This window comes from Neoarius graeffei, chromosome 12 (assembly GCF_027579695.1).
Source record: "Neoarius graeffei isolate fNeoGra1 chromosome 12, fNeoGra1.pri, whole genome shotgun sequence".
Lineage (NCBI taxonomy): Eukaryota > Metazoa > Chordata > Actinopteri > Siluriformes > Ariidae > Neoarius > Neoarius graeffei.
The window spans coordinates 6,503,854-6,531,649 of NC_083580.1; the positions used below are offsets into that span (position 1 = coordinate 6,503,854).

General features: G+C 42.3%; 1 protein-coding gene across 2 annotated transcripts; it reads right to left on the reverse strand.

Annotated features, from left to right (window-relative positions):
- Positions 1-707: 707 nt before the first annotated feature.
- On the reverse strand, positions 708-27,740 carry LOC132895157 (SWI/SNF-related matrix-associated actin-dependent regulator of chromatin subfamily B member 1-A). 2 transcript variants are annotated; one of them, XM_060935425.1, is made up of 9 exons: positions 27,647-27,740; positions 23,533-23,644; positions 23,090-23,198; positions 22,817-22,954; positions 16,792-16,919; positions 16,507-16,673; positions 16,207-16,397; positions 1,629-1,760; positions 708-892 (listed from the first exon to the last, which is right to left on the reverse strand). In XM_060935425.1, exons 1-9 carry the CDS (start codon positions 27,728-27,730, stop codon positions 853-855), a joined length of 1,101 nt encoding a protein of 366 aa, XP_060791408.1. In that variant the 5' UTR covers positions 27,731-27,740; the 3' UTR covers positions 708-852. The 2 variants fall into 2 exon arrangements, with proteins under 2 accessions (XP_060791408.1, XP_060791407.1); XM_060935424.1 differs by having other exon boundaries at positions 23,090-23,219.
- Positions 27,741-27,796: the final 56 nt, after the last annotated feature.

A 27,796-nucleotide genomic window follows, 5' to 3' on the forward strand; every position in this document is an offset into this window, starting at 1 on the left:
CACACACGGACTTCCTCTGTCTGCTTGACTGCGCGAAATAGCGAGCGATTTCACGCACATCACTTGCTTTAATCCCGTCAAATTAAATAACTTCCCAGCCACAGAATGGCCTGTTTTTTCTTGACAGATATTACAGAAATACACGCATTACAATGGCCAAATTTCAGATGGAACTAAATTTCACCGATTTTATGGAATTGAAAGGCCGTCTAGCTTTTACACAAGTGGTACATTTTACCCATTTACGGTTACATCTAATGTTGAACATACGTGAAACACTTTCGCTCTTATTATCACTTAGCTATAACACCTATAAACAATCGCTCTTTTACACCAGCTTCTCGTTTGTTCTTTTTCTTGATATTAGAGGTCTTGAAAACTTGTAGTTGCAGCTTTAAACCGAAAAATGTTCATCTCCTAAAAAAAAAAAAAAAAAAAAAAAAAAAAACAATCTCACCCCATCAACAATGCACGTTAAAAAAAAAAAAAATCAGTTGTTACTATAGAAACAATAATAACGTGTGCATGATGTGTATGCTTCATCAACGACACATCGACATACGAGTTCAGGAGGAACTTGTCGTGAAGAAGTCTGAAAACCATACAAGATATCTACGTGTGTGTTATGTACATTTAAAAAAAAAAAAATAGGTGACAGAAATTCCAGTATAAATGAATATCGAAGGGAAAAAAAATAAGCAGCAGCATATTAGTAATAGTTTATTTTATTAAAAAAAAAAGTAACTCAAATACATAGTACGTCTTAACATAAATGTCCCAGTGATGACAGGCAGATCCAGCGGCTCTGACGCCTTCAGCTTATCGAGTGGTGGATCAGAAAATGTTCCCTCTCTACCAGGCGGGGGCGGTGTTGGCAAGTCGCCGCATGCGCCTAGGAATACAAAAACAACAACAAAAAAATCTGTTTAGTGATGAAAACAAAGTCTAAAATAGCATGACAACAAACATATCAAATAATAGCACCATATATGTTTATAAACCAAATCTTATAAAACAGAATGATCATTTTTAGTGAATTTTTCAGAGCAATACAAATGAAGCCATTTTCATTTCCACACCCTGGAAATCTCGTCTCTCATACCCCTTTTCCACCAAATCAGTTCCAGGGCTGGTTCGGGCCCAGTGCTGGTGCTGGTTCACAACTCGTTCAACTTGCGAGCCAGCTGAGAACCAGTTTGCTTTTCCATAGCTCACGGTGCTAAGGGAAGCCACGTCATTACGTCGCTGTATACGTCAGTTACGTCGCTACGTTTGCATAAACCTTGGCGCGAATATCGAAGCAAAAACAACACGGAAGAAGCAGCAGCAACAACAACAATAATGGATGACTTCGCGTTTGTACAGCTGCTGCTTCTCGTCGCTTAAAAATGGCGATCTTTCGCGGTCTTGTTATTGTTGTTGGTCTTAATAACTCCGCCCCCTCCGCTGACGTAAGCGGTTCTTTCCTCTGGCCCAGCAGAGAGTTGGTGCTAGCCTGGAACCGGTTTTTCTGGCCCCAGAGCCAGTTCTTTGTCAGTGGAAACAGAAAACCCGGTTCCAAACTAAGCACTGGCCCCGAACCAGCCCTGGAACTGCTTTGGTGGAAAAGGGGCATCTCTGTATCTCACCTTGTGTTTCTGTCTTGGTCCCTGATCTTCTTTTCCATCTCTGCGTCTGTCAGAGTTTCCAGCAGGGGGCACCACTGATCAGCGTCGCCTGTGTTCCGAATGGCGATCTCAACCGTCGGTAAGGGGTTCTCACTACGGAAAAGAACGACATTGCGGTCACAGGAAGTCAGTACAGGCGCGCTAGATCATGACTGCATGTTGGAGGAAATGATATTTCCACTGGTCACCCTTAAGGCATAGTGGTGATGGAGATCTGCAGAGATGCCTTTAAATTATTATTATTATTATTAAATTATTTATAATATTAATATGTGAATATGTACATTAAATAATTGGATGATTCATGCACAAAATACCAATAAACTAAAATATCTAATTAACGCTATCAGTTTAACACATGCAGTGGAGCTACGAATCACTCAACCAAACCTCTGTGTTACTCTTAAATTTAATAATTGCAAATATTTTTGTCATTAAAAGTAGCTATAAAAAGATCCACCATTTTGCACTGGTGTCCTGGTAAAAACCAATTTACTGTATGCTCGTTGCATAGAAACCTTTAGCAACGAGCCCTGCAAAGGTGCAAGATCAAAAAAAGAAGAGATGAGGGTACTCAGCTTCCCAGGGCATGAAGGTGGAAGTGGGGGTAAACGTGGGGGTAAGGAGGGAGAGAAGGTCAAGAAATTTTGAAGTATATTGACCTGAAATCAGACCTATTGGAACAGACAGTGGGAGAAGCAAACAATTAGAAGATTACAGCAAAGCAAAAAGCAATGATGTTAAAATAGATGTTAAGATGCATCCATTTGAGAACCTGTTCATCACAATCTAAAATTTACTCCAAAACCACACCGTGTATGGTTAACACGTCAGCTCTCAACTGGATACACCCTACAAGGTTCTTTTAATATGAAGTTAATATTAATGAAAAATAAGCCAAAACTACTGTATTAAATCATTACATCATATTTTTCTGGTCTTTTCTCACTGACTAGTGATCTACAGACACTAATCATACAGCACAAACAAACAAGCCCAAGGCACTGTGTGAATATCCCAAATAAATAAAAAAAAAAAAGCAAAAAGCAATATGATGGTACATGCAGAATGATACCACACTAGCAGCACATTCAAAATAATCAGCTGTGAAAGGGAGAAAAAAAACCCCCACAAATTTGAAAATAGTAATTTTCAAATTGTTAGGGAATCTGCCATAGCGTTCACATCATGGAAAGTGTAAAGAACGAACCTGCGTGTCATATGGCTGCAACAATTAGTCAATGAGCGTACACGGTTTACAAAAAAACAAAATGGTTATAATGCAAGTTGTGAAAATGTGAAGGGACTGCTGAAACAGCGAGCATCGAGAACCACAACATGGCAAGGGGAAGAAAAAACAATAACCTGATTGTTAATTAAAATCAACAGCTAGCTTTATATTTTAAATACGGCTTGTTAAATGTTAGGTTTTGCTTGTTTTAAATTCCATGACCATTACACGGTAAATAAAGGGATCCATTAAAAGCTTTCAATTTCTGCTGCCTCTTGACTCCTTCCTTCCCATCTTTGACTTTTTCCTTCCTGCCTCATTCTTTTCTTGCTTTCCTTCCTTTTTTTTAAACTAATCAATCAGTCATCATTCCTTCCTTGCTTGCTTCCTGCCTTTTTCCTTTTGTTCTCTTTCTTCCTGGCTTTCTTTCATTTTTCTTGCTCTTTGTCCATCCTTATTTTGTTTTTTTTCTCCTTCTCACTGTTTCTTCTTGTTTTCCGTTTGGGCATCTTTTTTTTTTAATTTCATTTCTTTCTTCTCTCATTCTTCCTTCGTTCATTTCTTTCTTCCTCTCATTTTTCCTTGCTTCCTGCCTTTTCCTTCCCCCGCCTCTTCCTTCCCCTCTCCTGCCTTTTCCTTCCCCCCTGCCTTTTCCTCCCCCCCTTCCTGCCCCCCGCCTCTTCCTTCCCCTCTCCTGCCTTTTCCTCCCCCCCTTCCTGCCTCCCCCTGCCTTTTCCTTCCCCCTCTTCCTTCACCCCCTCCTGCCTTTTCCTTCCCCCCTTCTGCCTCCCCTGCCTTTTTCTTTCCCCCCTCCTTCCCCCCTTCCTGCCTTTTCCTTCCCCCTTTCCTGCCTTTTCCTCCCCCCCCCTTTTCCTTCCCCCCCTCCGCCTTTTCCTTCCCCCTTCCCTTCACCCCTTCCCTCCCCCCGGCCTTTCCCCCCCTTCCGGCCTCCCCCCCCCCTTCCGGCCTCCCCCCCCCTTCCGGCCTCCCCCCCCCTTTTCCTTCCCCCCCTTCCTGCCTTTTCCTAACCCCCCTTCCGCCTTTTCCTCCCCCCCGCTTTTTTCTTTCCCCACTCCCCACCTTTTCTCCCCCACTTTCTTTTTTCCTCTCTTCCTTCCTTCATTCAGTTTTCTCACACCCAACACTGCTGCCATCATTCCTCCCTACGTTTAGCTGTTCTGTTTGCAGTAGAACTCCCAATCAGAAAAAGTTGGGATTGTATGGAAAACACAAATAAAGAAAAGCAGTAATTTCTAAATTTAAAATCTTTCAATTTCTTTCAGATTTAAATCACAATTCGAAGTTGTTTACTGCTCTGAAACCTTGCAATACAAGGTGATGCTGTGTAACGCAAGCCTAGTGTATGATGCCACGTTAAAGAACAGATGTAGACATGTTTCATGATTTATGAAAAAAAGTGCAAACTGTGCTCTGTGAAAATACCAAGAGGAGGAACTACAGTATACAAATCATTTGTTGCAGCCATCGAATGTGTTGGAACATTAAGACGACTGTCCTGTTTACTATTCACTGTAAACAGAGTACGCGTGCTCATGTGTGTGGTTTGTGTGGATAATAAACAATCCAGGACACTAACAAATAAGGAAATAAAATAATCAGATCTGAAATGCATTACAGGGGATATTATGTTGATATGCAGAATGGAATGATGGGTCAAAAAAGGTAGCAGAGATGTCTGCTGAAAAGCAGTGAATACAGAGTATTAACCCTCGCTGTTTTAGTATCATGGCTGAAAATATTAGATAGCAAAAGAAGCAAAGGTATATACTAAAATAAAAGCACCTTTTCTGTGAACAGACTAAATCCATTTAAAAAAAAAAAATCATTTCATAAACACTCTGAATTAAGGTTGTAACTCATCATGAGGTGATCAAAATGACCTGTAATATGACCCAACAAAAATCCAAAATACTCCCATTTTTAACTTTGCACATCCATTACGTCATGCTCAACCATTTCCCTATAAACACACTCGAGTTTAAAACGTCTATGGGATCAGTTATGTAGTGCTGCCTCGGCAAGCCTGATCTCTTAAGTCATAATGCAGCATATACAAATACATTTCTGCTCACAGTGAGGTTTCATCTATAAGCTGGGGGGAAAGAATGAGCCGTTTCCACAGAACAACTGGAAAAGAGAAAAACCACAAACATGAAAGAGCTTCCTTTCCTTCCTACATCTGTGTATCCGAGGCGCAAGAGGACACTGGGATAGCCTACATGGAAATACACACACATTTATTTTGCCTTGTAAAATTTCTGCGAGAATGAAAGGCCGTTCTGGTGAGACCTGGGCATCGTTACCAGCAGGGCATTAGTGTTTAACTGGCGAGTGAAAGAATGATGAGTGGAAGCAGCTACATCCTAAACTCTTCCTGTTCTAATCACTGAATGCTTCATGATGCTTGGAGGCTCGGTCTTTATCAGCACAACGGAAACAGCACCACAATAAGCTTTACGTGTGTGTGTGTACACACACAGGATTCTCAGCTTACAACCTGAATGCTATCTGAACTCCAAATAAATATTTCAGCAACTCAAAGAGCTACAAGTTACAAGATACTGTGGTTTAACTCACAGTCCTGCCAACCTTGACGAGGGGTGATAAGTCGTCCTGATGTACGTTTCTACGGAAGCCGCAAGAGGCCCTTCATATAATCTTTTTTTATTCACCTTATCCCGAGATAACGACATAATTAATTCAGGATCTCGAGAGAACAACATGACTAATTCGAGATCTCGAGAAAACAAAACCGTTATTTCGAGATCTCGAGAAAACAAAACCGTTATTTCAAGATCTCGAAAAAAACAAAATTATTTCATGATCTCGAGAAAACAGCTGAGATTTCCAACAGAGCTGCGCCCCCCTGTGGGTCAGACAACGAAGACTTAGAAATTGGCGGACATGTAACAGAGCAGAAATGGCTTTTTACGATGTCTTGAGAGAGAGAGAGAGAGAGAGAGAGAGAGAGAGGGGGGGGGGGGGGGGTCACAGAGGAGAATTTTGAAATTATCCCTTATTAAAAGACTTAATGCAATCTCTCCGTGTCAAACCCTGATCAGGATATTGCCTTATTAGGTGATCGATTATTCCAGACATTCTAATGACCAAAGATGCGTCTATACAGAATGAGAAATAGCCCCAAAGTCAGCACATCACAAGTCTCTTGGCACACCTGAATGAACCATTTCTCAGCTGTTTACTCAAGATCATGAAATAATTTTGTTTTCTCGAGATCACGGAATAACGGTTTTGTTTTCTCGAGATCTCGAAATAACGGTTTTGGGCCCATTTTACACGGGGACGGTCTGAAACAAAAGCGCAAAAGTCCGTTTTCGTTCTCACTTTTTTCCGCGTCTACACGACCGTTTTCAAGGAGGAAATCTGCGTCTATACGGTGACGCATAAATGTGTGGAATTCAATTGGATGTGCATGCCAGGCGGTGCTGTGAAAGACCTCCGCTATGTCTGCACGCATGCGCAACGTCTTCCGTCTTGTCTGATCTGCACATCTGCGCCGCGAAAACTTTGACTACTCTGGCTATGGTAAGTAAGAAAGTAAGTAAAAAAGTAAGAGCATACTATACCCGCCTCTGTTCATTAACGGTATATGTGCAGATTCGGTATAGATGTTCGAAGGACTCCTGGACGTTTATTAAAGCTGCCAGAGCAGCTTGAAGGTCCGTTGGATCGATGTAATCAGACATGCTCTTACTTTTTTACTTCCCGGGCTGGCATGTACAGTATATGACATACGTATGACGTAAACGCGTACCCAACGTGAGCAGATCCGAGCAGAGTTTCGCGTATTGGGTAGTTTAGACGGATATGCAACGGGGGCTGTTTTTAACTTATCCACTCTGGAAGGCGTTTTCAATTTTTTCCGTTTTTCAGCCTCGGAAACGCCGTCCCCGTGTAGACGAAAGGCACTTCCGATAAAATATTTAGTCGTTTTTACCCGACAGCGTCCTCGTGTAAACGGGCCCTTGTTTTCTCGAGATCTCGAATTAGTTGTGCTGTTTTCTCGAGATCCTGAATTAATTATGTCGTTATCTCGGAATAACAAGGTGAATAAAAAAAAAGGATTATATGAAGGGCCTCTCGCGGCTTCCGTACATTTCTGATCGATCACATGTTCACAAATCACCTGTATAAAGGTAGAGATTGGAGTGTATGTAGATACAGGGCTCAACTATACTTGTGTTTAAATATGTGTATGCAAAACGGTTAATGTGCATATCCTGTGGTCTTTTGGAGTAGCACCTGCGCAGGGTTCCCGCTGGTGCTCGTCACGCTCATCACTGACGAACCTAATCCATCAACGATTGTGCTCCTTCAGAGCAGGGGTATACAGTGGTACCTCGGGTTACGAACTTAATTCGTTCTTTGACTTCGTTCGCATACCGAATTAATTTTTCCCCATTGAAATTAATGTAAATCCAATTAATCCGTTCACCGGCCCCAGAAACAGTTTTTTGGTAACTTATGGGTTTATGTGTGGAAAAAATACAGAAAGGGATTAAAAATAACCTTAATTATAGAAAAATACAGTAATACTAAAATAAAACAATAATTGTAGAGTACACTTTATCTTTGTGGTTGATAGTTGCTGGCACACGTGGATGATGGAGGAGGAGCACTATCACTAACACTTTTCACTTTCTTGGGAGCCATAATGAGGGTTAATTTAAAGTGCTGATGACACGTTTTTGACATCTTTGGCGATGTTTTATAACATAAAAAGTAATTCCCGATGATCCATATATTAATTCACGAAGGCGCCTATTTTACAAGTTATGATGATAAACGGGGCTATTTGGGCAAATTTGACGGGGCTGCAGCACCCAGGAGACGAAGGACGGGGAGGAGCTATATGACGTCAGCGAAAGAACCTTCCTCCTAACTTACCAGTTTGTTGTTGATGCGACAGGTGTTCAGTTTATCATTATTAGTATTTTTATTATACATTATTATATATATATAGTTATTATGCCTTCGCGTTGTGTTGCCGGCTTTTGCTCCAAAACCCACAAGGATGGGGTAAGTTTATTCAAGTTTCCCAGAGATCCCGAGCTGCATGCGAAGTGGGTGAAGCAAGTCAGGCGCACTCGTGACAAGTGGGAGCCCTCACCAACATCCGTCCTGTGCTCTGAACACTTCGATTTGGATTGTTTTGACACCCTTCCCAGTTTAAAAGAATCTCTTGGGTGTTCAGTTCAGCACAAACGTGTGCTGCTACCATCAGCAGTGCCTACACAGTGTTGCCAGATTGGGAGGTTTCCCGCCCAGTTGGGTGGTTTCAAGTGCATTTTTTGGTGGGTTTTGAACACATTTTGGGCTGGAAAATGTGAGGAGTATCTGCTGCCAGATACTGCTGACGTTTTCCAGCCCAAAATATGTTCAAAACCCACCAAAATGCACTTGAAACCGCCCAACTGTGCGGGAAACCTCCCAATCTGGCAACACTGCCAGTATTCCGGAGGGGGTCTACTAGTAGCTATGCCGGATCCAAAGACAGTCCTCCTGTCAGAACATGTGTTGTGAAACGACATAAGATAAAGGTACGTAGAGCTATAGATTCTACATGATAATCATAAATGTAATCATAAAGTCGGCGTGATATCAGTCATGTATTTGCTTGTGAAAGCTTGCGGCTTTCACGTAACTGCCGCCTAGCAACGAGAGGCAAAGGGTAAAGAAGGTAGGCTATCATAGATTCTATTCGGAAGAGATCAACACAATTCTGGACTCCCAGAAGAGGAAGAGCTAGCACTAGAGAGTTCACCGGCGTTTTCATGCGCCATTTCCATTGAGTAGAACCAGAGTAGAACAGCCAGTGAACCGCAGCGTGTTCTCCCGCTGACGTCACAACATGGCCGCGAGCCACGGACCCAGTTTTCTTGCGCTGTGCAATTAAAAGTTGGATATTTGCGTAACAGCTTCTTTTCACATAATTATAACAGAAATCTAACATGTTTGCCATGTTGTATAGTTTATTTAAGAAATTGCATAGAGTCATGTTCGTGTCATCAGCCCTTTAATGCAAAAAGCAAAAAAAGAAATCGTATCAACACAACGCAATGACGAACAATGTTCACAGCGTGTCACCTTGAGTACAACTGATGCTGCTGCACGCCTCGTAGTGCGGAAGCCCGCCAGTTTGTGTGTTCGTGCATCGAAGCAAAATTTGCTCGGAAATGGTGTTCGTAGCCCGATTTGTTCCTGAATAGGGACGCTCGTGACCCGAGGTTTGACTGTAATAATAATCTTAAAGGAGATACGCAGAACCATGGCCTCACTTTTTGCTTATAAATGCCTCGAGACCTCAAAAATGGCACAGGAATAGTTTTAAGCGTTAATAATAAATCTCATATAGTAATTTTTATGATTAAAGTGATTCATATAGGTAGCGGTCTGAGTGAATGACCTTGACATCTGTGACGTCACAGCAGGAATACTATCTGTCTCATTGCCATTTCCGCTATACTAAAAACACAGCTGACTGCAACTCCGAGCTTCCATTTTGAGCTAATTTATCGCCATGCCACGTAGATGTGTTGCTGGTGGGTGCAGCAACACAACAGAAGGTGGATTTATGTTGCATTCATGGCCCAAGAATGTTCAAACTGCAAAGATTTGGACGTGTTTTGTGAGAAGTTCACGGGCACACTGGGCACCTATGAAGGTGTCTCTCTTCTGCTCTGCACATTTTACTGAAGACTCGTACGAAACCTCTGAGCTGTTGAGGAGCGTTGGCTATAAGCCTGTTTTGAAAGAGGGTGCAGTACCAACAATTAAAGGAAACAAAAACTACAAGTAAAGGAAAGCGAGTTCAGTTGCACCAGTTCTCCAGGAGTGTGAGCCGAGGGTTGTTGCTAAAACCTGGGACATACTATCGCTCAGGCAGTTACCGCCCCACGGCTGTTGCTAAAACTGGTGACGTCCCGTTCTGGGTTTTAGTAATTGCCTGAGTCGAGCAGTAATGGCGGAGTACTCAGGATGGAGAATGAGTGGACCAGCCGTCTGATTTCTCCGCTGGATATGCTTGCCTCAGCAGCAATATCTCGCCCTTATGTGGAAAAAGAGAATGAACGGAGAACTGAAAGTCAGATTGTTTCAAAAAATAATTGGCCGCAAGGTCAGCCTTCAAGAAGCGAGAACACAGATGGGTAAGCTCCGACTCTCATTTGGATACAAAACACTCATTGTTTACCTGCATTTAGATTAATACATGTAACTTGTATTGTGTGTTTAAGTTACCAGTATAAGATTATTTAATTTGCTTCAGAATGCGATTGTCTCAGTTCATCTGATTTATTTAATTAGCCTTTTACGTTTTATCAGTGAAAATGCATGCATGTACGCTGCATAAGTTATAACACCTATCCTGTTTTAATGACAGTCAACCCACGATCAATGAAGTCAAATCAGTCTTAGGTTGAGCAACTCGGTAACGGTATTTCTTACTTTCACTATAAATTTTTATGACTTTGGTCTATAGCTGTCAAAGGCCTCGGCCTGAAAACCGGTTCCTGCTGTGATGTCATGCACTCAGGGCTGGCTGGCTCGGCGGGGCAGCTTGAACGCCAACTTTGCAGTCGATTTTAACTCATTATTTATATTAATCCCCATTTATGTGGCATACAAGACTCAAGGATGGAGATACTCATCTCATCTCATTATCTCTAGCCGCTTTATCCTTCTACAGGGTCGCAGGCAAGCTGGAGCCTATCCCAGCTGACTACGGGCGAAAGGCGGGGTACACCCTGGACAAGTCGCCAGGTCATCACAGGGCTGACACATAGACACAGACAACCATTCACACTCACATTCACACCTACGCTCAATTTAGAGTCACCAGTTAACCTAACCTGCATGTCTTTGGACTGTGGGGGAAACCGGAGCACCCGGAGGAAACCCACGCGGACACGGGGAGAACATGCAAACTCCGCACAGAAAGGCCCTCGCCAGCCCCGGGGCTCGAACCCAGGACCTTCTTGCTGTGAGGCGACAGCGCTAACCACTACACCACCGTGCCGCCGGATGGAGATACTATCCACTCAAATTTATTTAAAAATAAAGGTTCTGTGTATCTCCTTTAAGTAAGCTCAAACGAAAGGGGTTTATTATTTTAGCTTGATGGTTCACAGGCTGCCCAAAATCAAGTCTCTCTTATTAGAGGCTGGAGTGGAGCCCAAATTTTATATGCAATGGAGACGCCTGTACAAATATTTGAATTGTGCCAGTTTGGTTGGTATAAACCTGCATTCAGTCCACTCTGACATGCCGGTAACTAAGGAAAAATACAGACTAAGTGAAGAAAGTATCTTGGACTTGATTTTTCAAAACCCGGGGGAGAACCCTGCCTGTGCATGTCCCTGGAAATTAAAGAAACATGTCTGTATAGTGTAATCCCATTGTAAATAGAGGTGATCAGGAAAGCACCGAGCCATACTCTGTCTGCAACTCGCCAACATCATGTATCAAAGCGCATTAGCATGGCGTTATGAACTATTTCATACCATTATTAACGAGTTTTTGTATTACAGTTAGCCTTTAAACCTTCTGGATCTTCTAGATTAATAACTACTTCTGAATGTGGACGGTGGGTGAGTGATGGTTCATGACAACACTCATGTCAACAGCAGACGGAGAAAACTAACGTGAGAGTTTAATCCTGCTGTGCATGAAATCACTAAACATTACAGTTCAATTCAGAAACCAACCCCCCCCCCCCCCCCCCCCCAAAAAAAGTGCCTGGTGGTCAGTGGGAAATAGAGCCCTGCACTCCCGCGGGACCCGACGCAAAGCAGTGCGACGCGGGACAAATTTTGAAAGCTCATTGCGGGCTCGGGCGGGAGGGGGAGTGCACAATGCGGGAGCGGGCGGGAGAGGTGATAAGCTGCAGTCCCGCTAACTACAAACGTGTTTAAAATAAAATTTATAAATTTATATCTATCATATATAATTTGTGCTGGATATTTTATTTGGCATTAATAAAAACATTTTAAGATGCCTAAATTTGCGGATGTGGTCTAATCTCGCGTACGTTTCCGATTCATTTCCGCTCTTCCGTGTTTGAGATCTCCGATCATGGCAGAAGAGCAGAGCTTCTCTAGTGAAGCTCACAATGGGTATCTCTGTAAAGCCTCAGCTGCGCATGCCGCCTGGCAGCGCGCACCCTCGCTACGTGCACTAGGTGAAGGATCGGTCAGTGGAGAGCTCAGCTAAGCTCAGCATGTTTAATTCCCCAAGCCAATGACAAGAACTTTCGTGAGAAATAACGCGAATGTCTGCATCATGCGGGATTTGCGGGCGGGAGCGGGACAAAATATGGCAGGCGGGAGCGGGACTGAAAATCAGTGGTTACGTTAGACTTTTTCATTGTCCGTCATTTTGACGGACAGGGTCGTAAAAATTCCGTCATTGTCCATTATTATCTGTCATTTTATTTTAACTTTTAAATGACAATGTATATAGGCTATAAATGCTATATATTTAATAACTTGTGTTTTCATGGACTCTTTCATTTAAAAATTAATTCACAGAACAAGCTTGTATTATTTAATCATTTATTTATGTACTTATGATGCAAAAAGATTGAACAGAGATTCTGACGTTCGGTCACTTGTGAACCCATTTTCCCTCCGCTAAAAACATTGCGGCTGTTGTGCCTTAACGGGCATATGAACGATGTTATTTTACAACGTAGCAAGACAATTGCAGTTAAAATATGAACAGTCCACTACAACGATTTAAGTGACGATCTAATTTGACCTGTTTGCGTGAGCTCAAACCTTCCTTCTGGCCCACATGGATTTAAATTGGGAGCTCGCTTGTGCATAATCAAAGTCGTCAACGGAGACTGCTGCCGAGGCAATTGTCATTAAATTTTGCGTCTTTGCCTCGGACAGACGACTTCTCATTGACGTTTTAATTTTATTCTGAAGGCTGAACCCGCGCTCTGCTGCGACACTGGAGACTGGAATAACCAGCGCCACTTCAGCCAAAGTTCTGAAGTCGGGAAACATTTCTTCCAGGGAAGTGATCAAAAGCTGGCAAGAGCCTCCCGACCCTGCTAGTACTCTCTTCATAGGGAGGAAATCCTGCAGCATGCGGTCTTTCTGCACCAGTGGTGCAGCTGCACCCCGCGGTGACCCGTAGTGGGCTGACACGGAAGGTCTTAAATAAAACGAAGTTATGTTTAAATGTTAGTTTGTCTACCCGTGCTCTCATTAAAATGATAGTTTAGCAGATATTCGAGCAGTGATGTTCCTAAGCTTGCTGGGGAAGAATACACTAAATCGGCATTTGTTTCATTTTAAAAACAAGAAAACAACTAGCCTAAACGAGCGCTATTGCATTAAGACGTACAGGCAGGGAAACGACACAAACAACCCAATGCATCTCTTTTTTTAATAGCAAAAATGACGTGTCTTCTGCAGAGAAGGGAAACATTAGTCCATCTCACTGTGCTAGTGGTTAGGAAAGTCAGAGCGCGGTCAGGAGCGCGATGGGCGGAACAGCCTTGCGCAGTGGCTGCAATGTATACATGAGTAGCCTATGCACTGAACATCAAGACTGCCGCAACGTCGGCTCAGATTGAAAGTGACGGCAGTGAAGACTATGTATACTGTATGTAAGAAAACTCTGCCACAACTTGCCAATCATTTCAATTGTATGTTTCATTATGTTTTATTATTAGGCTATTATTGTTATTGGTAATGGTAATGGTAAACATCCGTCAAAATGACCGACGGCCTTCAGATTTTTCCGTCATAGCTAAAAAAAATCCGCCAATGACGGACAATTGTCGGTTAACGCGACCTATGCTGAAAATCATAATTCCTTGCGGGAGCGGGCCTGCACAATGCGGGAGCGGGACTGAAAATTCTGTCCCGCGCAGACCTCTAGTGGGAAACCCTGTCCACACACACACACACACCACTTTCTACCACGATAGGCTTGATGATGCTGTTTGAACCCGAATCTCATTTTTTAAAATCATTTTCGGATTACCATTAAAATTTCGTAAACTGTTACATTTGACATGTCGCTGTAGACGTTCTTTTTTCAAAATCACCAGTTTTCAGACTTTTTTCCTGGATTTTATTTCATATCAATGAACTCAAAACCTGTATTTGCCTTAACAGAAAGTGAGGGCACGTCAGAACATCTTTCAGGCAGGAAAATCACGGAAAGACCATCGGATGCAAAGAAAAGGAGAGGGCCGCTAATGTGAAGATGGGGTGAAGTGGGCAGGGGATCTGGGGTTGTTCGTTAATGTCGGAGAACTTGAAAGACCTACACTACCGTTCAAAAGTTTGGGGTCACTTTGAAATGTCCTTATTTTTGAAAGAAAAGCACTGTTCTTTTCAATGAAGATCACTTTAAACTAATCAGAAATCCACTCTATACATTGCTAATGTGGTAAATGACTATTCTAGCTGCAAATGTCTGGTTTTTGGTGCAATATCTCCATAGGTGTATAGAGGCCCATTTCCAGCAACTCTCACTCCAGTGTTCTAATGGTACAATGTGTTTGCTCATTGCCTCAGAAGGCTAATGGATGATTAGAAAACCCTTGTACAATCATGTTAGCACAGCTGAAAACAGTTGAGCTCTTTAGAGAAGCTATAAAACTGACCTTCCTTTGAGCAGATTGAGTTTCTGGAGCATCACATTCGTGGGGTCGATTAAATGCTCAAACGCTACGTTCACACTGCAAGGCTTAATGCTCAATTCCGATTTTTTTGTGAAATCCGATTTTTTTGTGAGGTCGTTCACATTAACAAATATATGCGACTTGTATGTGATCCTCAGTATGAACGAAAAGCGACCTAAAAGTGTTCCGCATGCGCATTGCAGGATACGACGACGTCACATGCAGTGAGCATGGCCAGTGTTTACGGAAGTAAAACCGCCCGGTTGCGGTATGACTCATCCAATCTAGCTTGAATAGCTGCATCCCCCCAAATGGAAATCAGCTCCCTAACCTCTGCGTCCTTCCATTCAGAAGATTCAGAACCTTCACAGCCCGAAGCGTCCCTCGCATTGATGTCATGCGCAGGGGCGCAGATACGTTTTTTGAACTGGGAGGGACAAAAAACTGGGGGGGGGACAAAGCTGCCAGCAAACCAACCCCAACCCCGATATGCCTGTCAAACTTGTTGTTAGTAACCATAGCAACCAAGCTCAAGCTCGCAACCTGTGCAGTCTGCGCAGCTCAACCAACCGAATATCAGTCTTTGTTTTGTTTTATGTGAGTTGTTGCAGCTATGTATACACTGCTGTGCACCTCAATAAACCGAATGGTAATTAGTCTTTTGATTTTTCCGTGAGGTTTGCCTTATGCAAAGAAAGACAGCATAGACGTTTTTTCCTCCCTATAAGTGGGGGGGACCGAGCGAGGTGAATTTAAATCTGGGTGGGACGAGTCCCACCCTCTATCTGCGCCCGTGATTATGCGCCATGTTGTTGTAACTTTTTTTGAGAGACCCGCCGCCTACTTCAGCGCAGAATAGTGACGTTTGTGGCTTGTTGATGACGTGTAAGTCGGATGAATGCGACCTGGCGGTTCAGACTGAAGTCGCATATGAAAAGAGCGGATAGGAATCGGAATTAGGACCACATATCCAAACGGCCTGGGTCGGATTTGAAAAAATCGGATCTGTGTCGTTCATATTGTCAATAAAAGATCGGATACAGGTCACATATGGGCGAAAAGATCGGATTTGAGTCACTTCAGCCTGCAGTGTGAACGTAGCCAAAATGGCCAGAAAAATGTCTTGACTATATTTTCTATTCATTTTACAACTTATGGTGGTAAATAAAAGTGTGACTTTTCATGGAAAACACAAAATTGTCTGGGTGACCCCAAACTTTCGAACGGTAGTGTACACTTGCATTCGCTCCAGACTCGTGTGCCTTTTTAATCTGGGGGAATCTCTGGGCGTATTTTTGCGCCGCATAAAACGTATAAAAAGGTTGGCAGGTCTGAGTTTAACAGCCAATTACTGACCAGTCAAATCTGAGTGTCAGGTGATGATTCTGTGTACGGAACGAAACGTTACACAGGGTTAATAAAACATGCTGTGGAGCTAAGTTTGTAGCTTTATACATAAATAAGGTCCAAGTGAGCTGACTACGTGATCACTGCATTTAAGAACACCTGACCTGAGCTTGCTTCATGGTAAAGCTCTCAGTGAGACGTTTCATTTTTGGATTTTTTTTTTCTTCCCTGCATTGGAACGAGGTGATGTGTCCGTGAATAACTGCGTGTCTCACCTGAAGGCGTATGTCCTCTGATGCCAGCTGAGCTGGCCGCGGATGCTGTAGGCGATGGTGGTGACGAACTCTCCTCCGAGGCCGAGCTCAGAGCACAACTTCAGCGCAAACGTTTCTGGAGAGTTCTCCTTCTCGGACATGTCCCACTCAAACTGGTCCACCAAGGAAATGTTTCCGACATGGATGTTCAGCTAGCAATGCAAACGTGCAGTATGTGACATTCTATATCACGGAAAGGAATTTTTCCAGTTTTAAACTTAATTATATACATCTCTCTAGCCATCTGTGCTACACACTTACCTTAATAATGACTCTCTGATCGGTCTGTTCGTCCAGGATGCTGTCAGTAGGATAGGACTCTATCTGCTGCCGGATCGCGGAGGCGATGGCTGGGACAAACGTCAGCGGGTTCAGGTCCAAATCATCACACAGTATCTCTGCAAACATCTCTGGGGTCATCAGCTTTTCTGGAATGAAAAGGATTGAGATGGCTGTGTTAAATATTCAGCCATCTGCTTCACTAGAAAACCCTGTTGCTTATTATTTTCCTTTAACAGCATGCTGCTGAATGCTCTCCAGGACTACCGTTCATATTCCAAGTGAAAGCGTCTCTGAGTTTCTGGCCGTCTATCTCCATGTCTAATCGGATTGGAACCAGAACCTCTGTCTGTGAGGCGTTTTCATGGATCACCGCTGGGTCGTGGTCATCAAAACTGCAAAGGAAGAGAAGACAAGAGAGAAGCCCTTCAACACAAACACCGTGTTCATTACACTGCTTACATCCAAAAGCTTTAATCAACCAGACACAAAGTTTTTGATTTGCAACAGGCAGTCATAAATAAGATGCCTGTTGACGCACGGTCACTACATGGCCATGCAGGATCTGTATGAAGAGAACAGAAGCGAAAAAGACACACTAGGGCTGTGCGATGTCCCCTTAATTGGCATCGACGATGTTTACAGTGCAAACATCGTGATGGACGATCATATCGTGGGGGGGTGGATTTTAATACCACATTATAAAATATTATTATTATTATAAGTATTAGATACTCATCCGAGGCTTTGGCACGTAAAGAAAAAAAAAATTCCATTGCGCTGAGAATTGTGATACTATATCCCATAGCCTACTATCTCTTTAAATTTAGGCTACCTAATTTTTTATGTTTGATCTTCACGCCACAAAATCTGAGTTGATGGAAGAGATGGTGACAGAGATCGTTCCGTCGCTGTCAGGTGCTACAACACCCGGTCCGTCACATGATGAAGGGGAGGAACCAGGTGACTGCGCCGCGGCAGTGCCTAAGAAAAAGAGAGGGTCTTTGGGCAGTCTTCTTGGGAAGAAAGCAGCAGCCAGAGCATCCACGCTTACTGATGAAGAAAAGTCTGAGGCAGAAATGACCATGTACCTGCAGGAAATTGTCATTGATGGGGGGAAGACTCCCTGATGTGGTGGAAAAGGAACGAGAAAAGACTTCCATTAATGGCAAGATTAGCATGTAAATATTTGTGCATATGCGCCACCAGTACTCCATCAGAACTGTTCAACGAGAACTGACGGAGGCAGACATGCCAACCTTTTGTGAAATCAATGCGTAGTGACACATGCATACGAGCGGAGTGCCCGCAGGGTGCGTAGCGAGTCCAATCCAGCTGGGGGTTCGGGGGGGGGGGGGGGGGGGGGGGGGCGCTATAAGCCCCCCGAGAAAATTTTGGAAATTGGTGCTTTTTTAGGGCCATTCTGAGTGAATACAGGTGACTAAAATGAACTGGGACATGTTGGTTTTGGGGGGAGAAAATTGTTGACTTGGTTTTTTTTTTTTCAATTATCTGAAAAATAAAACCAAACCACAATCACTCATGATTTTCTCATAAGTGATGCTCATAACTCACCACATTCACACAAAGTAAAGCAGAGGTGGGCAAACTACGGCCCGCGGACCGCATCCGGCCCGTTGGCGTTTTTAATCCGGCCCGCGGAAGACAATCATATAAACATGATTGAGCAGATCTATAAACTATAAGCATCAGTGTTATCACGTAGACAGGTGTTCTAGAGATCCGTCTTTCCAGTCAGTCGTATTCACGCGAGATTACATTTGCAGAGTGGTGCAGCGCGTGCCATGGAAATCATTCTGGCGCCCGTGCCACTGATGATCTCGAGAACACAGGATAAAACTTTACAATGAGTGGTCCTAAAAAAAGAAAAGTGGACAGTGAGTGCAGGGTGTTCAATAAAGAATGGACAACTCAATATTTTTTTTTGCTGAAGTCCGATCAAAGGCTGTATGCCTTATTTGCAAAGAAACCGTTGCAGTTTTAAAGGAATGTAACATCAAACGGCACTTTTCCTCCAAGCATGCTAATTATGCTAACAACCAGTCAGCGCAAGCACGGACGAATACAGCTCAGCGGTTGCTGAGTGAATGTGAGTATTAACACTTTCTCTTTTTAAAACTATGTTGGAGCTGTAATAAGATGGTAGTCACATGTTTACAGACATAATAATGTAAAAAGTATAACTCTTAGTAATTTTGGTTGTCGTGGGTGGCTGCTGTAGTGCTGGTGTTTGTTTTTATGTGTATATATTTTTTTATGTGCCAATCTATTGAACTGCAAGCATTTTTCTGCTCTGCCCTTGTTGACCGAGAACTAAAATAAATGTCAATCTGATCTGCATTTGGGTCTGTCAGTGAAGGCCTTACAATAACACTAAAGCTTTTCCAGTTTATGTTCGATATGTATGAATTTGGTGTTGGCCCGGCCCGCCTGGCAAATTTCAAAAGTCAATGTGGTCCCTGAGCCAAAAAGTTTGCCCACCCCTGAAGTAAAGACTTCTCTGGTAATTTGTATACAATCAACTTTCAAACAGTGAATATTATTTTCTTAACTTTACTACACAAATGCAGATTACATACCATCAATATTTATAGATAACATACTGGAACACTCAATTAGCAAATACTCAAACAGTTGTACTGGAACATGTCTATTTCCTTTTTATTCCCATGATTAATGTCAAGTCACTTTGATTACTTTTAATTTTTATCAACTTCCTTTCACTTTTAATCTCATCAATATCAAGTCAGAGTACTTATTCAGTTCTGATTGATTTACTTCAGAAGATGACTTTCAGTTCCAACAGTGTTTCGTTTCTTTTTGCGAATATATCGTGAAATATTTATTGCATATTTGGAACATGGTGTTTTGGGTGGATGACGACCCTGAGCTCATGTTTTGAGCGATAGTTTGTGAGGTTACAACACCCCGACAGCCCCTCAATACCTAGTGACATGGGCTGTTCGACATTCCATCGCGGCATCGATAATTAATTCGCGCATGCGCAGAACGCTTGTCAACAAAGATGGCGGCACCCATCGAAGCAAACTTTGACCATAAACACAGTCAAAATATTGAATTATCAAGCGATAATTGGCCTCAAATGTACCGAACACCGGCAAAATATTGTGAACCCTTATTGATTCACGCGTTTCGAACCGCATCCATGCTAAAATCGTATGAATCCCATATAAACTGAATAGACGGTCGTAGCCTCGTAGTGCTACTGTCAAAAACGTAGCGACTACGCACGAATCGTAGTGATCGGCATCTCTGCGGAGGAGATACGATTCAACTGAAAATAAACAAATTGTTTACAAGAAGAAAATCAACAAATGAACAACCAAGTTTTGCTCCTCATGGGAAGATCGACCCAAAACATCAATCGGAACTGGAATTGGTTGAAAACTGCGAAAGGCGACGCAATTCTAATGAGAAGTCCCAAAATTCGTTAAGGTGACCTAATTAGCAGCTTGTTAGCAAAAAATTTGACAATACAACGACCGAGTGTTGTGCAGAAGGTCTAGTTCTTTCAAACAAAACAATCAGTGTCGAGTTTCCCAAAAGCATCGTAGCACAAAGATCATTGTTAAATGGTCACGTGAGCAGCACAATGAACACTTTCTCTCCTAGTTAAAATGCTCTTAGCGTTAAGAGGCTTTTGGGAAACCCACCACGGAACTGAAATACATTGAGAATAGAGGAAAGAGATATGATTTAACTGAAAATAAACAAACAAAGCTGTAAACAAATTGTTTACAACAGGAAAAATCAAACAAATGACCAAGTTTTGTTCCTCGATGGAAGATCGACCCAAAAACATCAATCAGAACTGGAATCTGATTAGAAATCAGATAGAAGATAAAATTTTAATGAGAGGCCTGGAAAATTTGTTAACTTGGCCTAATTACTAACTCACTGTCAAATTTTTTGCTAAAACAACAACCAAGTTGTGTGTGGAGTGATGAGCTCTTTCAAACAAAACAATCAGGAGAATTGACGGAGGAGATACGATTTTACTGAACTGCGGACGACAGTCGGACGATGGACGCCATGCCACGGCAACAGCTCATCGGCTTTAAGGCCACATAAGCTAATAAACTGCTTAATAACATTTATACCACAGCGATACTGAATTCTCATATCTGATTGATCAGGAAGATTCGTTTTCTAGAACATCAGCACCACTGGAATTCAAATCGCAAGTTCATATATTACTGCACTTGTTCCAAGACGTTATCAGTTCCATAGTAATATCTCATTCACACAGGGAATTGTATGGTGGAGACGCCACATAATCTAATAATAAACCATTTATTTATTTAGCTCATGTAAAACTGAATAATTGTTGATATGGTGATGTTTTCTACAAGGATATGTTTATTTAGCATTTATGGAAGGAGCCCAGAGTCTGAGCTTTTATAAGAGCCGATGTCTTTCCCAGTGGTGCTGGAAAACTTTTCAGAACAGAGCTTTGAAGTTTCTCAATAACATGACAAGCTGGATCATTTTCTATTTTTGTCTTATTACCTTCAGTCCACAGCAAAAAAACAAACAAATAATTAAAAAAAGGCTTGCTGATAAAGATACGACTGTTTATAGCTGCTATGACGTTCCACAACGTTAATATAACCGTAAATGGATAAAAAAATGACGTTCTTTAATAATTTGAAAATTGATAATGGAGGCAAATTGATGCAGTATAACAAGAATAAAAACAGCAGGGGGTGCTGTTTGAGGAAAATAATACACAAACTAGAAAAGCACTGGGAGAGCGCAGACCTCCGCCAAGAATCCTTTAAAAAAATCCGGGATCCAGAAGGTGATCCGGATCACTGCCAAAATTTATGCCATGTACACACGTAGCCGGGTATTTTTAAAACCGAACATTTTCCCCCCCTCCGTTTATAAAAATGTTTTATCCACACCACCTCGTCTTCGAAAAAAATCCCTTCCACACATAACCGAACATCTGCGTTTTCAATCACATTCATAAGCATTCCAAACCTGTAGATGGCTATTTCCCCAAATCCTACCCCCTAATCACATCGCCTGTGCTCTTGGAGCAGCAGTTGGGCTTCTAAAATTAAACATGTAAATAGCACCTGCACTATAACGCTTTCAAGGCACTCCTCCGATCCATTACTCTTTAGCTAGCCGCACACTACGCCGATTTTCAGCGTACCGAGCCAACTGAAGTCGCGAGTCAGGCGTAAAGACTAGTTTTCGATGGTACCGACTCATCTCACAGCCGATTCGAAAAACTAATCGGGAGCCAGACTGATCGGCGAGAGTCGCTAGCAATAGCCAATCATATCTTTCGCATATAACACGTGACATCATTAAACAATTTCTAGCGCGAGAAATACGTGTTGGTAGCACCTAATGCAGGTATATACTGTAATTCCATAGACTGAAGCTTTATCCATAGACACAGTGGGCTGGAAAGCCACTCTGCTCAAGTTGTGTGGCTGAATTCCAAATCGCTTTAACTCCCCTATATAAGTGCACTATTTAAGGTTGGAAATAATAGCTCATGCAGCCTAGATAGTGCGCTACATATTCCATGTTGTGTCATTTGTAATTCAGCCTGTAGCATCTTCAAGTGTTGGATTTAACAGTAACTATATCCAATAGCCAATCACAAGGCTATTGTCACGTGTCGCTTCAATCACGACTGCACTCGTCAACAGTCGGGAGTCGGCTCTGAAATGGGTCGGTTCGGTACCGCGTGGATCGCTGTGGTGTGCAGCTAGCTTAAGTCCATGCTTAATCTGGCTTCTGCAGTAAACAAAGGTCGCACGTTTGACGTCAGGGCAGATTTGTTGTCATTTTTTTGGCGCAGATTGTGACGTTCTAAAACGCAAAACTCCGGTTATCTCTGTCTACACGAAAAGGCATACACGGAGTTTTCAAAAATCTTCACTTTGCCCGGAGTTTTTTTAAATATTCGTTTTTGATGTGTTTTCATGTGGATGACAGGCCAAAACGTAGAAAAATATCTTCGATTTAGCAGATACCCGGCTACGTGTGGACAGGGTCTTAATGGATTGTTACTTGTGCCCAGTCACACCTCTGGGAAAAATTTCAGAGCAATCTGTTCATTACTTTTTCCGTAATGTTGCTAACAGACAAACCAACGCTACCGAAAACATAACCTCCTTGGCGGAGGTAACAATGGTTAGTACGTTCCTTATGTAATTTAAAAAATAATTTGTATAACTAAAAAGCTCTAGAATATAATTTTATCGTAATGGTGGCTGCGTCTCACCACAAGGGGAAGGTCCGTTTCTTGTCGCGTCCCATGCGGTTCCGGTTGATTGTAGTGGAGCAAGGCACAGCGTCCAGGTGGTGAGAACTGTTGGGGAGTGTGGGAACCCACTGGCTGTTCCTCTTGGCCTTCTGCTCCCTGATAGCAGCAGAGAAGACGACAGAGAACTTATTTATTCATCACAATAATGACGGTGAGGTAAAAATCTATGATGTTTAAAAATACTTTCTACTTCTTTTCAGGCTGAAGGGAACCAGTGGCTCTTTTCTTTACCTGAGGTAGGCTGGAGGTTCTGTGCTGATAGACACTGCCTTGTACTTCTCATCGTTGCCCTCGAAGATCTCTTCACACTCAGACGCCTTCAGCAGAGTCACACTGGTGGCTAAAGTTGTGTAACCATGATCTAACACAAAATAAAACACTGCACAAACTGCTGTCCAGAAGCAGGACTAAAAGCGCTTACTGGATATTGAGCATGCATTCGTGAGGCTGCTAGATTACTAATCGGTTTACAATCTGCGTATCTTCCGTTCAATGCGTGCGTGATTTAAAACAAAAATATTTTCTCTTCATTAAATATGATTCATGTCACATTTTCAAGAAATATCAGTTGAATGGAAGATAGACAGATTGGTTACAACTGCTTTCTGGACTGTAAGTCATAAGCAAAGATTTAAATTGTGCACGTTGAACGCAAAGGCCAGCGAATCACTTACCGTGCGACGATGCTGCGATCTTTTTCCTCTCCTCTACGGATGCGAGTCTGCGCCACAAAGATGGGTATCTTTTGTACAGTGAACCTCTGAACATACGCAGATAATTCCCAACCTGGAGAAAACATGCCATGCAAAGTGAAACGGAAAGTCCTTTTATTGTCATGCACAGTCAGGTACAACAAGCTAGAAACAGGAGAACAGAAGCAGCAGCAATCGGGACGAACCAATGCAAAATGGAAAGCTTTCTCTGTATATAAAGTGAATGATGCAGCGGCGCTTTAGTCTTTTACTCTGTCCAGCTCTCTTGCCTCTTTATCTGTACACTCTGTTCAAACTGATCAGCTCCCAAAGCATTCACCACCGTCGTCGTCGTCTCACAAAAGACTAACTAGCCAAGTCTCTCCCAGAACGTTCTACAGGAATTCTGGGACACCAAGGCTACGTTTACATTACGTCGAATCAGCGGATCATCAGATTAACGTTCTTAAAACGATTCGCGTTTACACTAAAACCGTTAGCCGTGCACACAGCAACACCAATACACGGATACGCTCGGCTCCGCAGGCATCCTGCGCTCCAAATCACTCCGCCCTGAACAGCGAGTGCCCTCTGGAGGGTGCGCACTCCGGCCCTGCGCAGCTCACACAGTGCGAGAGTGAAGTGCACAAGCCACGATTCGGGACTGAGCCGCTGTGTGTGTGATCCCAGCGCATATCACTTACTACTTGCAAGTGGAAGGATGGCAAGCCTAAAGACAATCATAACTACACAATGGGCAGTATTTGCATCAGTATTTGCAGTATTTTCATACTTTTATACTCTTTAATGAAAGGTGATACAAGGCGGAAGTCCGCGCCGTTTTTCAGCAGTCGCGTCACATGACCAACGCCAGAGAATCAGGAAGGTGGATGTCACAGTGACGTTGTCCAATGAGGACGCCAGCTAGAGCTCAGCACAGCGTATTCGCGTATCTCAATGTTTACACAGCACCGGACCAGATACGATCTAGATTGAATACGTGGACGCTGGCGGATTCCCGTTTCCCGGCTTTTCCAGGTGGTTTAATGTAAACGGACAGTGCATCCGCGAAGAAAACGAGATAGATACGGTCTAGTGTAAACGTAGCCCAAGTCTAGCGTTTGCACCAATGTTCCTACTATTTATTTATTTATTCATTAATTTGATTTCTCTTTAATATATCGATGCACGAGTGAGAAAAGAAGTCTAGTTTTGGAAGCGAACAACAAAACCTGTTGTTATAATGGCATTTAGCAGGATATATGGTATTATAAGGGTTGTTTTACAATCAGGGTACAAAGTTTGTGTCACAGGGGTCCAAAATTCAAATTGATTCAAACTGGTTCTTGTACCAGTTTTTAAGTGAAGGACAAGTTAAAGAACAGATTTCAGGTAATTTTTTGACATGTGTATGGTAGTTTTGTGTAATCTGCATAAGATGGGAGAAATAAATGAAGTGATTCTCGGAGAGGACGTTTTTTTTTTGACAATTCAGAATCCACTACTTCCATAGTGCTTTTAAATATAAGGCTGCAAGCTTTGTGTTAGTTGTCTCTAATATTTATGTCCCGATATCTTGAACACATTTTAGGATGAAAATAATCATTTTAGATACACCACCGTTCAAAAGTTTGGGGTCACTTTGAAATGTCCTTATTTTTGAAAGAAAAGCACTGTTCTTTTCGATGAAGATCACTTTAAACTAATCAGAAATCCACTCTATACATTGCTAATGTGGTAAATGACTATTCTAGCTGCAAATGTCTGGTTTTTGGTGCAATATCTCCATAGGTGTATAGAGGCCCATTTCCAGCAACTCTCACTCCAGTGTTCTAATGGTACAATGTGTTTGCTCATTGCCTCAGAAGGCTAATGGATGATTAGAAAACCCTTGTACAATCATGTTAGCACAGCTGAAAACAGTTTAGCTCTTTAGAAAAGCTATAAAACTGACCTTCCTTTGAGCAGATTGAGGCCCTGTCCACACGGCAACGGATTCAGGTGAATCTGATAAAATTGTTTATCGTTTCGGCCTGGCGTCCACACGGCACCGGCGTTTTGGGTGCCCCAAAACGAAATCTTTTGAGAACGGGTTCCAGAGTGGAAAAATCTGGCAACGGCACCATTGCGAAGTCGTCTGGATGAGTAGAACGGATTTGTTTATGATGACGTCACAACCACATGACTGTCAGTGCTTCACGCCCGGTAGAAGTGTAACGAACTCGATGCGAGTTGTCAACAAATCCTATAACTTGGTTCATGAAGCGCGCTTACAAAATATTTTCACTGTGAATATTTATTGTGTAATGGTGCAAAGTGAGAGAGAGAGAGAGAGAGAGAGAGAGAGAATAGCCCTTAGGGCAGAGTCTTTAGTCCAAACACTGCGGAAGCAGTACCAAACCGTGCACCGCCTGTGCGCTTTCCAAAAACAAAAACAATCCTGCCAGCAAAAATAGGAAAAAAAAAAAAAAAAGGAGCCATCTCACCTCTTCAGATGTTGGTTTAAGTCCGACAATACATTCCTCAAAAAGGGCGTAGAAGAACAAAGTAATCCATCAGCGTGTAGCATTCAATTTATTCCGGACCATTAAAGAATTCTGGAGGATATCAGAATGTTGGCGTAACGGCTTCCATCTACCCCCATTCATTCCTCTTTCCGCATCTTTCATTTTACGCTACTGATTAATAATCAAAACTTTATGTGGCTGATACTACCAAAGAAGGGGTTTATGCGCATGCGTCTACTTCTTCTATTGTTCTGGTGTCTCCGATGGGACCGTCTTACAGCGCACGTAGAGGTGTGGCATGTGTATTGCATCGTTTTCAGCAAGCGTTGCGTTGCCATATGTACCTGATATTTTACTGATCCGTTGCCCATGTGGACGCGATATTTCAAAAAATATATATATCTCGTTGCCGTTGTCGTGTGGATGTAGCCTGAGTTTCTGGAGCATCACATTTGTGGGGTCGATTAAATGCTCAAAATGGCCAGAAAAATGTCTTGACTATATTTTCTATTCATTTTACAACTTACAGTGGTAAATAAAAGTGTGACTTCATGGAAAACACAAAATTGCCTGGGTGACCCCAAACTTTTGAACGGTAGTGTATGTTATTTTATATTGAAAAATTAGCTGTCTCGGAGAGGACATTTTTTTGACACAATTACATACTAATTTGATCAAAATAGTCTGAAAACTTACTGGCATTCAACATTAAAACTTAACTATGTTTCCAATGATATGGAACCAAATATTTGTTTTATGGTATAAAGAATGATTTAAGTGCATCCCTTTTGGAGCTACCTGTGGTCAAAAAAAAAAAAAGCACTTTTTCTAAATGACACAAGTAATTTTGCTAAATATGACATATACTGCCATACATTCACCAAAAATAACGTTATCACCATTTTTTTTTTTGCATGGTAAATAGAGCGATCACAGGGCTACAATAAACAAGTTTATTTAGTCAAGCCTTTTGATATTGAAGATAATAAGTGTTAAATGTGATTTTTAGCTTGCGTACCCTGACTGTAAAACAACTGTGCTAATGTCCCCCGTGTGACGTCACAGCGGGACACAAGAGCCAAGTTCTCAGGGAAAAACAAAAACAGAGCACCAAGGAATGAATTAGGACCAGAATAGCTTTACACATCGGAAATATTTCAATATAAACATGTTTATTGTGTCTCAGAGTGGACTTTAGCTTTAAATTCAAGGCCTGGTAGAGAATAACAGCAGACAAGTTTTTTTTCCCCTTCTTCTTCTTAGCCACTTCATGCTAAACAGTACAGAGATAAATTACACACACACAAAAAAAAAGGCTGGGTCGAGGTTATGAAATAAGCAATAAAACAAACCGCCTAACTATATAATTATTCAAATAAATTCACTATTTCTCATCCAATCATTGATTCCTTCATTCATTCACTCACTGTGGACGCGTCAGAAGCTACATCCGAGCTAGCATGCTAACTAACGAAGCATCAAACAACTCCTCACAATAACGAGATATTCTCGGTCAAAACTGTTAAATATCGCTGTAGTTAATTCAAACGAACATATTAGAGAGTTTAATTTCCTAATAAAAAGCATACCTCTGAACCTATCATGTAAAAATCGCCATCTTCTTCGAGCTGGAATTTTATCGGCTTCTGACCGAATGTTTTACTCAACGCCATCTTTAGAAGACACAATACTGCAGCACACTGCGCATGCGCGGTACAAAGGCACGGAAGCACAACAAA

What these genes read in the sequence shown, in the direction of transcription:
- LOC132895157 (XM_060935424.1), bottom strand. Translation starts at nt 27,730, where the DNA reads ATGGCGTTGAGTAAAACATTCGGTCAGAAGCCGATAAAATTCCAGCTC. An exon ending in GATCGCAGCATCGTCGCACG is followed by an intron (nt 23,220 to 23,532) that starts GTAAGTGATTCG and finishes ATTTTGTGTTAG; the next exon opens with ATCATGGTTACACAACTTTA. An exon ending in CAGAGGACATACGCCTTCAG is followed by an intron (nt 1,761 to 16,206) that starts GTGAGACACGCA and finishes TCTTTTCCGTAG; the next exon opens with TGAGAACCCCTTACCGACGG.